The following is a 17,715-nucleotide window of genomic DNA, read 5'->3' as shown; positions in this document are numbered from 1 at the left end:
ATTTTAAATAAGACGAACGTCTGCCTGAGTCAGTCCGTCTGGACTAAAATCTGTCCGTTTTCTATCCGTTGGGTTAGGCTAAGGCACTTAAAAGCCATCTACATAAGCCCAATTTACCCCATTTGAGACCTTGAACCTTGCAATTGATCAACTACTCCCCCAAGTATTCTCAAGCTCTCAAATTACAAGAAATCAATTGGGTTTTGCCTCTTATCTTCACTCAACCTTGAAGAACATACCAAGGTGTTAAGCAAGCTTGCTTGAGGTGATTGAAGGCGTTAGTGGTGTAAATCATACCATTTGGGCATACAACTCTCATTATATCACACTCACACAAGGGGTAAGGTGTCACACCCCTTGTTAGGCAATCTCTAACCATCCATTGTAATTATTTCTCTTCAATTCTAAATCTAGGTATACTAGAATTGGTTTTGGGTGCTCTTGCCTTAGGATAAACAAAGATTGTAAAGAGTACTCTTGCCTCGTAACAAAGATTGTAAAGGGTTTGATCTCTACCCATTGTATTGAAAAAGAATCGCTGGTGGAATACTATCTTAAAGCCAAAAGAGGGGTGGACGTAAACTTGCAAAGTTGAACCACTATAAAATACTTGTCTTGTGGTTGATTGTTATTGTCTAATTTCATTGAAATTTATAATTTATCTTGTATTTGCAATCAAACCGAAAAATTAGGACAATCCACTAGTTGCAACCAATTCATCTCCCCTCTAGGTTGCACCAAAACTCTCTATTATCTATATTTGTTCCTAAAAGTTGGCAAGAAGCCTATGCTAATAAGAGATGGAAGGTAGCTATGGTAGAGGAAATGCAAGCAATGAAGAAAAATGATACCTGGGAGCTGGTTACACTTCCTCTAGGAAAAAAACCAGTGGGCTGCAAATAGGTGTTTGTGGTTAAACAAAATATGGATGGATCAATCAACAAGTAGACTAGTTGCAAAGGGGTTTACCCAGACCTATGGGATTGATTATCAAGAGATTTTTGCCCCTGTTGTGAAACTGAACATTGTCAGAGTTCTGTTGTCTATAGTTGTGAACAAAGACTGGAACTTGCACCAACTAGATGTAAAGAATGCCTTCTTACATGGGGAGTTAGAGGAAGAAGTCAATATGGAAATCCCACATGGTTTCTCCGACGACAATACTGCAATGAAAGTTTGTCGGTTGAAGAGGTCAATTTATAGGTTAAAACAGTTTCCTAGATGTTGGTTTGGACACTTTCTGAAGGCAATGACTTCTATTGGGTACAAGCAAAGCAATACTGATCATACACTATTTGTCAAGAAGTCAGGTACTAACATCACACTTCTCATTGTTTATGTGGACGATATTGTCATCATAAGGAATGATGGTGAAGAAATTCAAAGGTTGAAGGACTTTTTTAGTAGAAAGTTTGAGATTAAAGATCTAGGGAAGTTACAATACTTTTTAGGGATTGAGGTAGCTCGATCAAAGAAGGGTATATTTCTATCCCAAAGAAAATCTATGGAAAAAAATAGAAAATCCTAATCTTTTGACTACTTGTGAGCCCCATACATTTTTCAATTTACAATAAAGTAAAATAAAATAAAAATCCTAACTAATCTTAGCCGTAGATCAACATTGGTATTTATTTCTAAGATATTCTGGAGTTGGCCCATAATTGCATCTCTAGCCCATCATACTCTAATTCAGGCCTTTTTCGCACTTGAGAATTTGAACGAACATCTTGACATGTAAAATTGCATGTTTCATACCCAAAACTCAAAATATTTGCTCAAATCTTGAAAAATCATAAAATCTACAAAAACAACATAAAACCCAAGGTAGGTCCACTCTAAGTGTAAAATGCATGCTTTATGCCCTAAGATTTCACACATAAATGTGCTCATCATCCTCCTTCCAGGAAAACCATTGTCTCCATGGATATAATTTTTAATGAGTCTTACCTTTACTATACACCTCTCTAGGGGGAGAGTCCTAGAGGAGAGATGCTCTTTCCAACTCTAGACCTTTCTATCACACCACCATAACACAACTTAAGAATTTAAGAAGTGTTTCCTAACCAATGAGAGACTTCGGCCAGCATACCTAAGGACTCTAATTCTCCCCCTTCGTTTTCTAAACCATGTGAAGAACCTGGTTAGGGGTAGACCACTCCTGTGAGGCACACTATTGAGGTCTTTCAAAACAAGATTGACTAGAATAAGAAGGTGCAGACTTATCAGAGGAAAGGAAGAACTACAACCGACCAAAGCAAGTGGAGAAAGGTGACACGTTACCACTTCAGTCTCCTGCTCCAGGATCAGATTATATTGTTCCCCTTGAAGTATCTTCTTCTGATCTTCCTATTGCTATTAGAAAAGGAGTCAGATCTTGTACTCAGCATCCTATAGCTAAATATGTTTTTTATAACTCTTTGTCTGACTCTTACCGTGCTTTTATATCCTCTCCATCATCTATACATGTTCCTAAAAGTTGGCAGGAAGTCTATGCTAATAAGATATGGAAGGCAACTATGGTAGAGGAAATGCAGGCAATAAAGAAAAATGATACTTAGGAGCTAGTTGCACGTCCTCCAAGAAAAAAACCCATTGGTTACAAATGGGTGTTTGTGGTTAAACAAAATATGGATGGATCAGTCAACAGGTTGAAGGCTAAACTAGCTACAAAGGGTTTACCCAAACCTATTGGATTGATTATCAGGAGACTTTTTCCCCTGTTGCGAAACTGAACACTGTCAGAATTTCGATGTCTGTAGCTATGAACAAAGACTAGAACTTGCACCAACTAGACGTAAAGAATGCCTTCTTACATGGGGAGTTAGAGGAAGAAGTCTATATGAAAATCCCACATGGTTTCTCCGATGACAATATTGCAACGAAAATTTATCGGTTGAAGAGGTTAATTTATAGGTTAAAACAGTCTCCTAGATGCTAGTTTGGACCATGGTGGGAGATCTCGCGAGATCTCGGCGAGATCTCGCGAGATATCTCGCTATTTTTACATAGCGAGACGAGATGAGAGGCGAGATCTGCGAGATGGGAGATCTCGCCACATCTCGCCGAGATCTCGCCATATCTCGCCGAGATCTCGCTAAGATCTCGCTGCAACCATCAAAATTTGCCAGAAACTTGATTTTTTGGCGGAATTTGTTGGGGATTCAACTTCTAAACATCTTTAAGACATCTACAACATCAAATTATCATCATTCAAGCCTATTTCAACTAGATCTACAACAAAGGTAAGATTTTCCCCCAAATTTGAATTTTTTTCAAATAGAATATTCTACAATGGGTGTGAGTTTAGTGTAAATATATGTTGATCCACAAGCTTTGATCTAACTTTCATGGAAACTAATTTAATGTGACAGTTAAACCTATATGTGACATACTATAGTGATGAGTTGACTTGGGAGTCATATGTGGCCACAGTTCAGAATCAGTTGATGCACAATGCTGAGTGATACTCTTGCTTGTCTTGTAATCTTATTACTCACATACTCTTGTGATTGTGATTGTGAACTTATAGATTATGATTTATGACTTACTAAAAGTCTAAAACTTCTTATGGTTGTATTTTGAAGCCATTAAGTTCTTTGATAGTTTGATGTGTGATGTATTTAATACTTTATAGTTGATAACATGAATTACTTGATATCTCTACATTTCGGTTTTACACATAGGGTTGACTTAGAAGATGTAGTTAGGGTTATTTTCTCACAATTCTAAAGCCACCAATGTGTTCAAAAGGCCTTAAATAGACTAAATACCAAATTTCAGCCCAACCAGGGCCCTAAAACCCACCGAGATGGGTCACCGAGATTACGCCAAAATTTTGGTAGATCTCGACCGAGATCTCGCCATCTCGGTCGAGATCTCTCTATTTTGGAGATCTCCCACCATGGTTTGGACGCCTCCTGAAGGCAATGACTTCTATTGGGTACAAGCAAAGCAATGTTAATCATATACTATTTGTCAAGAAGTGAGGGACTAACATCACACTTCTCATTGTTTATGTAAACGATATTATCATCACAGGGAATGATGGTGAAGAAATTCAAAGGTTGAAGGACTTTTTTAGTAGAGAGTTAGAGATTAAAGATCTAGGGAAGTTACAGTACTTCTTAGGGATTGAGGTGGCTCAATCAAAGAAGGGTATATTCCTATCCCAAAGAAGGTATGTCCTAGATTTATTATCAGAAGTGGGAATGTTGAGGTGTAAAGCAGTTGATACCCTTATTAAAGTTAGAGCCAAACTTAAGGAAAAAGAGGGAGAACCAATGGACAAAGGAAGATGCCAAAGGCTGGTAGGGAAGCTTATTACTTGTCCCACACCAAGCCAGACATCACTTATGCCATGGGGATAGTGAGCTAATTCATGCATAATCCATATTTAGCTCATATGAAGGCTGTTACCAGAATACTGCAGTATTTGAAGGGAACTCCTGGAAAAGGAATACTCCTGTCACCCATTAATAATCTAGTAAGTAGAAGCATGCATTGATGCAGACTGGGCTGGATCTCCTGACAGGAAGTCAATTTCAGGTTATTATACCTTTGTTTGAGGTAATCTAGTTACTTGGAGAATGTGGTTAGCTTTATCCAGTATCAAAGCTGAATATGGAGCTATGGTTGGTGGAATTTGTGAGCTACTATGGTTGAAAGGCTTGCTAAAAGATATTGGAGTCCAAGTTCCAAACCCTATGATGATTTATTGTGACAACCGGGCTGCTATTAGTATTGTTAATAATCTTGTGTAACATGATCAAACTAAGCACATTGAAATTGATAGATTCTTTGTCAAAGGAAAATTGGAACAAGGGCTTATCTGCATGCCTTTTGTGAGGTATGGAGACCAAGTGACAGATATTTTCACTAAGGGTTTGAAGGAAGGAGATTTCCTTCCTATTGTAGGCAAGTTGGGCATGACTAATATTTATGCCTCAACTTCAGGGGGAGTATTGGTTGAGTTCTACTAGGAGTTCAACTCTATTAGAGTTTTTGTTCATGTCAATTTCTATTTCTTGTTACCCAAGTAAGGGTATTTATGTAATAGTGTTCTTTCCACTTTATTATAAATGGAGGGCTTGAGATCACACTAAACCATTCTACCACAATAAGCTTTCTCAACACACAGTTTTCTCCAAGTGTTCCCAATCGAGCTCTAGATGTTCCACTTCAAGCTTATACAAGGTGCCCTCATTCCACGATTGCTGCTCCAATCACTAACTCTTTCACGCCCTCGTTGGATGCAAATCCTCCTATGTTACAGAAAAGGCTTTTATAGTTGTATTTAGCATCCTATGGCTAACCATGTCTTACTCTCTTGTTTCCCCTATTTTTTGGTCATATCTAATGTTGATTCTCGTCCCCTACCTAAGCCTATGGCAAAAGCATGATCTAATCCTTGGTGGAAGACAACTATGGAAGAAGAATCGTCTACTTTACGGCTAAATAAAACTTGGGATCTTATTGTAGTGCTCCAGGGAAGGCTGCAATTGGTTGTCACTGGGTATTTGGTGTGAAGGTTATGCTGATGGTTCCCTTTTGAAGGCATGGCTGGTTGCAAAGGATTATGCCCAAGTTTATGGAGTGGACTACCTGGATACTTTTTCCCCTATGGTGGAGCTTACTTCTATCTGGTTCTTTAATCTCTTTGGCAGCCACTTATTGGTAGAATTTTTGGCCACTTGATATCTAAAAGGCTTTGTGGTATGCTTCAAGAAGAGGTGTATGTGTAGTGACTTCCAGGGTCTGTTGCTCAGGGAGAGACTTGTGGGCCAGTTCAAGTTGAAGAGATCCTTCAAAAAAACTAAAAAAACCCTCCATGTACGTGATTTGGCTGGTTCACTGAGGTAGTACATGAGTTCAGGATATCTCAATTTAGCAGTGATCATTCAGTGTTCTACCATTAGTCACATGCTGGGAACATTTTGTTGATAGTATATGTTATGATATCATCATTACAAGGGATGACTCTCTTGGGATAAATGCACCGAAGGCATATCTTCAACAAAAGTTTCAAACTAAGGACTTGGGCAACTAAAATATTTATTGGGCGTGGATGTTGCCTAGTTCACAAAGGGTCTGTTTCTTTTTTAATGGAAATATTTTCTTGATTTACTCACTGGGGCAGGAATGCTTGGAATGAAACCTTATAACTCTCTTATGGAAAACATGAAACTTATTCCTAAAGGGGGGTATCTACTTGATGACCCTCAAAGATATAGATGACTACTGGTGGGTAAGCTGAATTACTTAACGATTACTCAGACATTACCTTTCTGGTTAGTGTAGTGAGCCAATTCTTTTCCTCTCCTAGGGCATCCCATTGAGTTGTAGTTATCTGTACTCCTTGCTATCTCAAGCTTCAAGACAAGGAATTGTTTATCAAAATCATGGCATATAACAAGCTGGAAGGATTCTTTGATGCTAACTGGGCATAGAAGGTTGACTACTAGTATTCTAACTTTGTAGGCGGAAATTTGTTTCTTGGAAGAGAAAAAAGCAAGGGTTATCATTCAGTCTTTTACTGTCAGTCACATGCAGGGAAGATTTTGTTGATAGTGTATGCTGATGATACCATTATTACAGGTGATGACTGTGTTAGGGTAAATGCAATAAAGACATATCTCCAACAAAAGTTTTAGTCTAAGGACTTTGGCAAGTTAAAATACAATCTGGACATGGAAGTTTCTCAACACAAAGGGAGTGTTTCTTTCTCAGTGGAAATATGTTCTTGATTTACTCATTGGGCCTTGATTGAAACCTCTTGAGCCTCCTAGACCAGAATGCAAAACTTATTCCTGAAGGAGGGGACCTACTTGATGATCCTCAAAGATATAGACAACTGGTGGATAAGCTAAAGCACTTAGTAGTTACTCAACCAAACATTGTTTTTACAGTTAGTGTGGTGAGCCAATTTCTTTCCTCTCCTAGGACATCCCATTGGGTTGCAGTTATCTATAGTCTTCACTATCTCAACAAAGGTCTGGGGAAGGGATTGTTTATCAGGATCATGGATATCAGAGCCCAGAAGGATTCTCTTATGCTGATTGGGTTGGATTCTAGTAGATAGAAAGTAGACTATTGGGCACTGTACCTTTGTAGGGAGAAATTTGCTTCTTGGAAGTGAAAAAAGCAGGGCATTGCTGCTTGCTCCATTGCGGAATCAGAATATAGAGCTGTGGCACATCTAACTTGCAAAATGATGTGGTTGCAACAGCTTTTGAGTTGGGCTTCAAGGTTCCAACTCCTATTGCAACTGTGATGCAATTGTGAAATTCCGGCAAAAGTTCACTATCTTGCAAGTCACTGAAGCAAAATTGAAGGCACAATGAAAAGGTACTAAACTTCAGCAAAATACATCTTGCAAAAATTTGGACCGACTTTACCTCTCAAGGGTGAAACGGGTGAAATTTTGACCCTTACTTCAGGGTGATTTTTCCTCATTCTACCTCTGATTTTTTAGATCTTAGAGTCGGTCTTCATCATTTTCTGTGTATTCTTGCATGGGTTTTAATGGTAAATGCATGCATCATGTGGATCCAGCGGCGTTTTAGTCAAATCTTGGAGTTTTTCATCTCATAGGTATATATTCTTATCCAAACTAGATTTTTTCAAAATGTATGTTAAAAAGTTGTCGAATGGGTGTGGAAATAATATATGCTGAACACCGTGGACTGATCTACGAACTCATGGCGTAGAATTTTTTTTCTTTCACAAAGTGGATTATTTATTTAATTTTGGATGTTAAAAAATGTATTTTCTACATAAAATGTAAAAAATATACATGATATATGTCTTCTACGATGATGGAATAAATATACGTTGAATTCCATGGGCCGATTTATGGTCTCAAGAATCAAAATATTTGTCCACCCAATAAATAATTATTTTATTTTTTCAAAATTATTAAAATATCTATAAAATTATAAATAATCATGAAAAATAGGGAAAAAGGTTTTGAAAATTATAAGGAAATATGGAACGATTCTCCATATTTTTTGAAAGTGATGTCCATATGGTTTCGTCGCCAATTTTGCTATGGGCAGCCAATATTCTTGTCAAAAAATTTTGAAAAAAATAATTTTATATTTAAAAAATCATATGGGCAAGGGAAAGTTACACTAGGTACATGATTGTTTCCTTGTCGGAAGAAAAATTACTTTGATGTTGTTCAGTGACTTGGGCAATAATTTTGTATGCACTAGTGATTATGCATATGAGTATGAGGCAATCATGATCAAAGCCACAAAGGCAAGGGGAGGGTGGTTGATAGTCACAGAGACAAGGGAAGGGTGGTTCACAACCACAAGACATAGAGCAAGCATAGGTTGTTGTCCCAAAGTGAGGTTTGACCCTGTATGGCAGGACTACATGCTAAATGATGGTAATAAAGCGAAGAAACAGTGTGATTTTTGCAGCCAAAGGTTTTTAGGAGGTGGCATTAGTAGTTTAAGGCATACCTCATCGGCAGTTCGAAGGAAGTTCAAGTGTGCAACAGCGTGTCAGTAGAGGTAGTGAAAGCAATTAGAGAGTTAGAGTAGGGGGCAGGGAAGACAAAAGCAAACATGTAGGGTTAAAGCAATAGTTGAGGCGGTGAGGGGGTCTTCTATATGCCCCGTCAATTCAAATAGTGACGACGATGTTAATCCCGTCAATATACATAAAGATGAGGAGGCCAAGGAGTTGAGGCAAGTGATGGTAGGGAGCAGGGCATTGCACCATTAAAGCAGGAGAGGGACAAGCCTAGAGCCACAGGAGCTAGACCATTTGGGTTAGGTGGTGTTCTTGCCATGTTTAAGAGATCGCAAAGTCAAAAGGGGTGCTCCTCTCTCAACAGGTTTTTAACAGTGACAGGATCCGATACTAAAGCAGGATCATGATGTTTTTAGGAAGAAGGGGGCGAAGCAACCCAAGATATAAGTGTGCATAGAAGAATATAAAAGGGAATGTGAAGGAAGCAATAGTTGAAATGGATGTTTTATAACACCATTCTAGCCAACACAACACATGGGTTGTATTACTAGTCCATGATTGACAGGATCGCTAGAGTGGGTCCTGGTTACCATGGCCCCAACCCTCACGAGGTGACGAATAAATACCTGGTTACCATTGCAGGGATGAGGTCCTTTTAAGAGACGTTTGGAATCACCATTATGTTTGATAGATGGACAGTTCGAAAAATAATTCCATTAATTTTATGGTGTACTGCAATAGAACCATCTTCCTGAGATCTGCGGATGCATCTAAGGAGGTGAGAGACCACAAGTACATCTTTGAATTTCTTCAAGATGTGGTAGAGGTGGGGCGGAGGAGTGTGTACAGATCATGAGGATAACGGCTCCAATTTTAAAAAGGATGGTGAGATGATAATGTAGTCTATGGAGTATAGTCTATTTTGGACACCCTAAGCGGCCCATTATATTGACCTTATGCTGAAAGACATTAGGAAGATCTGGATTGTGGAGAGCATAGTGGACAAGGCTAAAAAAGGTCACGTATTTTATATAAAATCATGGCTACGCTCTTAAGATGGTGAGGTAAGCATGTGTGGGTGACTTAGTGCAACCTAGTGTTATGAGGTTCGCCACAAACTACATTACCTTAAAGAGTATCGACGAGAAGAGAACGAGGTTGAGATGCATGTTTTGCATCTTAGGCTTAGTTTGAGTGGACAAGATCCAGGATCCTATCCAGGAAAACAACACAGGGTATAGTATCATCAAATGATTTTTGGAGACAACTGGTGATAGTATTGAAGACCAAGGGGCCTATTACACATAGTGGCTTCCTCTATGAAGGGGCCTACTATGCCCCACCTATACGCAGCCATTGAGGCCATGAGGGATGCCGTATATAAAGAACCAAGTGGAGAGTGAAGGGAAGTAAGAGACCATCGACCTCACAAATATCTCCAAGTGGACTCAGAGGAGGACCAACTATTTGATTGGGTGAGTGATAGGGGTGAGCTAGTATAGGACTAGCCTAGAGGGAGGCTTGACCAAAGATTTCTCATCATGCGACCTTTGATGTCGATGCAGTCATGCTGATGATTTTGTGCCTTCCACATACACGCAGGATCTGGATGAGATCCTAGTTTCTAGTTAGACTCAACACATGGATGATGATGATAAGGATGGTGATTATAGTGAGGGTGACGATGATGATGATGGTTGTGGTGGTGGAGGAGGACTTCCCAAGCGTATGTTCCACTACTTGAGACACAGCTAAGCCCCATCAGATTCACCGGGGAGACATAGTTCACCCATGGCTCCCAAGATGAGCATTATGATGGCACACCCTGTTATAGGAGCAAGGGAGCCACATCTGTACTTAAACCAGAGGGCCTCCTAGCTAGTTCCACCCGCCGAGCTAAAGGGAGGCTTGACCAAAGATTTCTCGTCATGCGACCTTTGATGTCGATGAAGTCATGCTGATGATTTTGTGCCTTCCACATACACGCAGGATCTGGATGAGATCCTGGTTTCTAGTTAGACTCAACACATGGATGATGATGATAAGGATGGTGATTATAGTGAGGGTGACGATGATGATGATGGTTGTGGTGGTGGTGGAGGACTTCCCAAAATGTTCCACTACTGGAGACACAGCTGAGCCCCATCAGATTCACCGGGGAGACATAGTTCACCCATGGCTCCCAAGATGAGCATTATGATGGCACACCCTATCATAGGAGCAAGGGCGCCACATCTAAAGGTACTTAAACCAAAGGGCCTCCTAGCTAGTTCCACCCGCCAAGCTAAAGGGACACCGCCATGGCTAGCTTGGCAAGCTAGATGTGATCGATGAGCTTGGATGGGCAACGAGAGTGTGGAGTCTACACCATACGGGGCTAATGGCCCTGGCTACGAATATGGGCATCTGCTGGGGCATATGCTGACTCATCTGTTGGTTTGAGTGCATATTGTGGGGTATATGGTGGCTCATCTACTGATTTGAGTGGTATGTCTAAATATAGATTTAGGGATGGATAAAGCAAATCATTTGTGGAGTACATCTATGGATATCCATCAAAGTCACCAGTAGTATCAATACCATTAGCAGTACTAGAGGTAGGTCCAATAACTTCATAGTATCCTGTTCTTAGCACTAGCCATAGGGGTTTGTTTCCCTTACAACACATTGCCTAAGATGGGTTGGCTATTTTATGTTGGTGATGCCACCTACATAAGAGCAACGACTAGCTTCTTCAATCACTATAGGCATTCCATGTCATAGGTTGTGTTTGTTTGCTATTCGCAGAGCTACCTAGGTCAGGGGATGGAGCCAATCCGCCACAGCAGTTGTTACTAGGTTACAATAGGTCTAATGTGTATTGTAATTTTTAATTCATTTATACATTGTTATGTTATACACTTATATTGTTTTAATTGTGTACTAATGTTTGACCAAAAATATAATTGGGTACTACTGACTACTGACTTCTACACTTGTACTTGACTACTTGTATATTGAATTTTAGTTATTCTTTTTGTTGCATTTTAATTTTAATGAAAATCTTAGGCTGTGTTTGTTTGCAAAGGTGGGGTGGGAAAAAAGGGGTGGGAAAAAAAAAAACATGTGGGCCCTATGTGTAGTGGGGTGAGGGAGAAGGAAAGGAAAGGAAAGGAAAGTGTGAAAAAGTGTTAATTGTGGGTCCCACATTTTACTTTTCCACACTTTTCGACAAAGTCCCATACATTTTATGGGGTTTTGAAAAAGCTTAGGGTGGGAAAGTTGGGTTGCCACCTCACTCGACAAGTTTCCTTAATTTAAGGAAACCTATCTCTAACTTTCCCACCTCAAGCAACCAAACAATCTACACTTTTAGGATTTAAAGGAAAAGTAGGAAAAGTTTGCTTTTTTCAAGAATTTTCCCACCCCACCTTTATTCCAACAAACAAACGCAGCCTTAGTGTTCTCTTGCATCTCCATATTTAAAATTTGTTAAAATTCATGTTTCAAACTTTCAGTTTTTCTCACATACATGTGCCAATCAAGAACACCACTTTGGGTTAGGTTTTAGGCAAAAATAACACTTTAATGTGTTTTTTGGCCTCAAATTAGGCTAGACACTTAAAACCAGGTCAGAATAACCCCAAAAATCCACTGAAATTTGGGGTCGAAAAGAAAACCCAATTTCGTTTGTAGTGAAATTTCGAACCCTAGCAGCAATTCGTATTGTTTCTAATCCTATGTTTATAAAAGGAGGAAGCATATTGAGATAGATCGTCTCTTCATCACAGAGACAATACGAGTGGACTAGTCACCCCTAGTCATGTCAAAACTAGTGAACAGCTTGCTGATGTTTTTGCTAAGTCTTTGGAAAATGGGAGAATAGATTATATTCATAACAAGGTGGGCATGTTTAATGTATATGCTCTAGCTTGATGAGTATTAGAAGAATATCTTTTGGATCCCTTGGGAATATTTTTTGGATTCCTTGGGATCTTGGGATTGTGTGGATGCTAGATCTTGTGGGATCTCCCCTTTTGGGTCTTTTGTGGTATTTTTAGCCTTATATATAGGCAGCCCTGGATCACACTTTAATCAATAAAATAGAGCATCTCTTCTGGATGCATTCTCCTCTTCTCTTCTCCTTTCTTTCTCTCTTCCTCTATTTTTCATTATTTGATTAAATCAGAATTTAAAAATAAGAAAAAAATACAGATTTTCTGGGGGAGGGGGAGTATATTTTAAGTAACATACATCATGAATTCATGACAATGAAAAGGATTTAGCTCATATAGAAAGGACTGAGGACAAAATAAAAGAATAAAAAAAGAATTTATTGACTGAGAAGGAGATGGTGTGGGGCTACCTGCTCGTGTTCTCCCTCCTTCAGTAGAAAATCAATAGGCAGAAAAGTAAAGAAGGGGGGAATTAAATAACATGCTAGTCCCTGTTGAAACATGTGCTCATTAAACAGTACAATGGAATATAGGTTTAAAATGATTTTAGTGAAATAAGTGTAAAATCTCTCTAGCTATTTCACTATTATAGATACAATTTATTTCAGTTTCTCATAGATAAGGTGAAAAAACCGGCAGCCTTAGTGCAGTGGTGAGAACTTGCTTTAGTTGGTGGTAGAGATGTTGGTGCTTCCTGGGTTGATGATGAGGGGAGGGAGGCTGCTTGGGCCTTCTGTTGCTACTCAGGGGTTGGGCAAGATGGAGATGGGGATGGTGAGATTGTTCTAAGTGTTTGTTGAGAAGCAATATGATTCAGGCTGGGAGGCTGTACGAGATGACAATGGAAGAGCCTTGCTAGGTGGTGATGAGGGTGATAAAGCAGTCTGAGCCGCTGGTTGCAGTTGAGATAAGTCTGATGATGATGCTTGTTGGAAATGTTTTCTGTGACTGAGGTGGTGGAGGCACCTTTCAAAATGGCAGAAATTTAGCAAGATGTGATGATGGAGGCTTTGAAGGTAATTGCGATGGATCACTGGTTGTTGAGGTGGGGTGAGACTCGGTCCATGGTTGGAGGTCGGGCATGGAAGGAGCATGAAGTTGTGAGCGAGCTCCTTTGCTGAAGTTGGCTTAGGGTTTGAAAGAATTCTCTCTTTGCTGAACTACTTCCATCTACATGAACTAAGTTGTAATTGAATTAATGTATCTGCCTAATAAACTATTGAAAGAGATATGCAGCTTTTCCTTTTAGAATTCCACACCCTAGCCTCTTCCACCCCACCCCTCCCCCTTCAGGGTTTGCTTGATTTAATGCTGTGTTACCATTAAATAATTTCCTGGGAAAAATTTGTAGGACCAAATAATACCCACTGTGAACACAGTCCTCTGGCCTCATGTCTTTACAAGAAGTTCATGTATCACTCTCTTGGTTCAAATTTATGTCGTCTTACAATGATTTTTATGCCTCTCAGATTTTCAAACCATTGCTTTCATTTGAAACCAATCTCTATATGACATCAACTATTTATATTAATCACTTTTGTGATTGTTGGATCCTATTTCCATTAGGCTGGAGCCTTTGAACCTCCTCTGGTTCCCATGTTTTTAAAGATTTAGTGTTGTAACTTCTGATAATCCTTGTCTATGATCATAATTTATGCTATGGTCTAAATCACTAAATCAGCCGTGGATTGATTCATCTTTTTTGTTACACCATTTACTCTGCTTTGGTCAATCTGACTTCAGTTAAGACCCAGTTGAGTAGAATCAGATAATTGGAATGTCAGCACGCTTGCACTTTAGCTTCCTTCCATGAATGGCACCATGATATTGGAAAATGACGGTAACTTATTGTGTCTGATATTGAATGTTTCTGGAATTGATATCCCAAAATGCAGCAGATTATATGTCTTCGACATTATCTGGCTTACCATGTCAAATGTGAACCCTGGCAGCAGCTTGGATGAATGTCAATTATTTTTCATTAATATACTCATAAGAATGCATATTAATGTAGACAACTCTTTGCAGACGTATTTGCATTCTCTGAGTCTGAATCTATTTCCCTGTGAATTCTAGAAAAGTTGCTATTGCCAGGGCATATATGCTGTTAACAACATCTCGGAAACAATGTTCCACTTAATTTGTTGTTGAAATGTTTACTGAATTAAAAGATGATTAGTTTATCCTGTCAGCTAGTGTTTACAAGAGGAGGAAGGTGGGGGATGTGCTTTGAATATTGATGTGTACATAATAATTGAAGGAAGAGAGAATCTTCCTAGGCTTATGATGCCATTATAGATAATAAATGTGGTCCATCTCCATTATTCATTTGTTTAGGTTGTTTAGGAGTAGCCATTGTCTCCAAGTTCTTTTTGCTTGCTTGAGTTCTGTAACCTCTCTCAGATCAATTTGCTCTCTTTCTACTTTATGAAAAAGGAAAATCCATTACTTATTCACAAGGATATAGTTCAGCTAGGTTGACAGTAGACCATTTGATATTCCTAGATCGTTGCAAGATTTGATAAGCCTAGCTACAAAACCACCTATAGATTGTTGTAACCCTAAAAGAGCAAAAATTACAGGCTTTAGATTTATCCACAATTTGTTGCTCATGGCCATAAATGTCCTTGATCTGTATCTGAAAAAGTTGTGACTGATCTAAACCCAATTGTAGACAGAAAATCAAGGCTTAGAAAAAGATTAGCAGAGTCAAGCCACCCCCCTAGCGAGTAACTTTGGAAAAGCCTTCCAAAAAAAAAAAAGACCAAAAATTCACCTTGTTCTTTTCAGCGTTGAATTATGAACTCCTACACACATTAAGATACGAAGTTACATGAACGAAAAGATTTTAGTTCATGCATAGATTGACTGATACAATGTTCAACATACTCCAAGGGAGGAAGTAGGGATCTTCGTGTGCATCCAATACCCACCTTGGATCAGGTGTTCTTTTTTTTTTTTGGTTAAAGAGCACACGCTTATGAAGGCTCCACACAAAATAACAATTGAGATTAAAAAAACTGAAAAGCAACCACCAAAGATACTGGCTATCTGATGACAGATCAACTAAAAAGAGTTGTAAAGTTGAAGTATAAAGATCCAAGGGACAACATTTATCCCAAGAAATAAGAATTAATTTTTTTTCTCCTTTCTGAATGCCCAAGGCAAAATCTAAGACAAATAGGGTCAAGAGATCTACAAATAATTTTGGGAAAACCAAATCATTGCATGAGATGAAGGGACAGGAATTGATCAATTTGCTATTTTGTTATAGGGTGTGGTAGACATCTAGCTTTAAAAAGAAGCTGACCAAGTATTGGAGTGTTGGAGATTTTATCAACTGGTAGGAACGAGAAGGATGGGTGAAAGGTAGATTGTAGGAACAACCCACCTTGTTCTAATTCTAAAGATTAAAAGGAAAAAACAAGACCTTCTAACCAGAAAACACTGTTACTGGTTCTTGGCTTGGTGATGTCGGTGCTCTGTTTTACCCAGTGACAGCATTTTAATAATCCTCTGTTATCGTGGGGCACCAAGCACTAGAAGAGTAGAAGTCTCTCAAGGTTATCCTATCCTATTATAAAAGTAAAGCTTGGATCCAAACCCACAATTAACGGAGTAGGAGTAGCCAGAGAATTTCTTTAAATAACAAATACAAGGAATCAATCAGAAGCAACATTGACCACAAGCATCAAGAATCATATTCTATTGAAAGCAAGATTCACTTTTTGATCTCTTTCTCTCCTGCAAGTCTGCCATGGCTTCCAGAATAAGGGAGAAAGGGAACAGCACTAATGACGCAGGAAAGATCCTCACAACAACTTGATCAATTCCAAAAAAAAAAATTCCAGAAACCGCCAAAATGGAAATTATATGTACACTGGTGATGCTTACGGAAGAAGCTTGCATGATTTAAAAAAGAAATACACAGAAATCCTAAATTGTGAGAAAAAGAGAAAGCCTAAACCCAACCCTGTTTGTATCGTCGGAACAGGTCTTCTGTCTGGGCGTTCTTGAAGGCACTGCAACCGATTAGGTAAACCCAAATCAGAGCGACGACTGTGATGATGAAGATGATGTTAGCCCTTCTCCATTCCTGCCTCAGATTCCCTAACAGTCCTCCTTTGCAGGCGTTGCAACTGTAACAGAGCTGAGATTGATCATTGTTCCAGACATAGCAGTCAGCATCTGCAGTTGGGTTTGTTGGGTTTGTCCACACAGTTGGGTTCACATAACCATAGCCGCACACCGTTGGAGGCTTGCAACATCCTGACTGTAAAAATCATCAAAATAACAAAATCAACAACTCTAAATAACAAAGTAAGAATGAAGATTAAGAAGTGGCTATTGGGAAATTTGAGAGGAAATTAAAAATTGCCTGAAGAGGGGTGATGTGAGCCATGAAGAATTGATCTGGGGTGATGAAGTCCTGGGGGAGCTTGGAGCAGACATCAGATTGGGAGAGACAAGTTCTGATCTTGGGCCAATTTTCAGAGTTGGTGACGTGATCTTGAAGCCAAGAAGAGAAGCCATAGAGATTATACTCCTTGTAATTACGGCCAGGGACGGAGTAAGAACCGTCAGGTCTGGTGATGACGAAGGCGAAGACGAGGAGAATAAGGAGAAGTGCGATAAGGATAGCCATACAGAATAGATAGAAAGCTAGTAATCCTTGCTTGTTCCAGTAAGCACCGACAAACCCTGCTAGTGATACCATCAGCAACAGGATGCCAAGAAGAACCACCGGCCACCGGAATAGGTGGACACACTCGTTATCTGGCTTTGATGCTAGCCAGATTCCGGCCCCGATTATGGGGACTGAGCAGAGGAGGGCTACAAAGTTCACTATGGCTGTGATGTTGTTACTCACCCCCATGGCTGATTGATGCCTCTCTTCTCTCTCTCTCTCTCTGGTTTCTGTTTCAGTGGGTTTGAGGTTGAAATCTAGATAAGGAACAGCAGAGATAGTGAGAGAGTGGGAATTGGGGATCTGAGAGACGTGACGCCAAGTGAAGGTGGTGGGTGGTGGGTGAGGAGTGAGGAATTTGAGGGACCTGTTTAAAGCTTTCCACAACTAGAGTAATCGAAAGACTAGAAAACTATGAAAACTATTATTGTAGTGTAGAGTGTGTAGTGTGAAATCATTTAGTGTGAAATCTGTGAAGTGTGAAAGTGAAACGTTGCTCTAAGAATAAATAGATTTATCACCATTTTATGCATCATTGTTCGAAAAAAAAAATTATATTGGAGGATATTATTAATATAGGTGCTGGATAGGTGTCAACCAAAGACCTCCTCA

General features: G+C 39.4%; 1 protein-coding gene across 1 annotated transcript; it reads right to left on the bottom strand.

Moving 5' to 3' along the window:
* Window positions 1-15,878: 15,878 nt before the first annotated feature.
* Window positions 15,879-17,380, bottom strand: TET2 (tetraspanin2). The gene is made up of 2 exons (XM_089163467.1): window positions 16,795-17,380; window positions 15,879-16,689 (listed from the first exon to the last, which is right to left on the bottom strand). Exons 1-2 carry the CDS (start codon window positions 17,290-17,292, stop codon window positions 16,378-16,380), a joined length of 810 nt encoding a protein of 269 aa, XP_089019593.1. The 5' UTR covers window positions 17,293-17,380; the 3' UTR covers window positions 15,879-16,377.
* Between the last annotated feature and the right edge of the window lie 335 nt (window positions 17,381-17,715).

The sequence above is a fragment of the Hakea prostrata genome, chromosome 7, assembly GCF_041222555.1.
Source record: "Hakea prostrata isolate BN-2017 chromosome 7, UWA_Hpros_2, whole genome shotgun sequence".
NCBI lineage: Eukaryota > Viridiplantae > Streptophyta > Magnoliopsida > Proteales > Proteaceae > Hakea > Hakea prostrata.
Note: the sequence above shows the minus strand (reverse complement) of the source record. Positions and strands in the feature narration are given on the sequence as shown.

Coding starts and splice junctions, on each gene's coding strand:
- TET2 (XM_089163467.1), bottom strand. CDS start 17,292: ATGGGGGTGAGTAACAACATCACAGCCATAGTGAACTTTGTAGCCCTC. Junction 16,690..16,794: donor CTCACATCACCCCTCTTCAG/GCAATTTTTAAT, acceptor TGATTTTTACAG/TCAGGATGTTGCAAGCCTCC.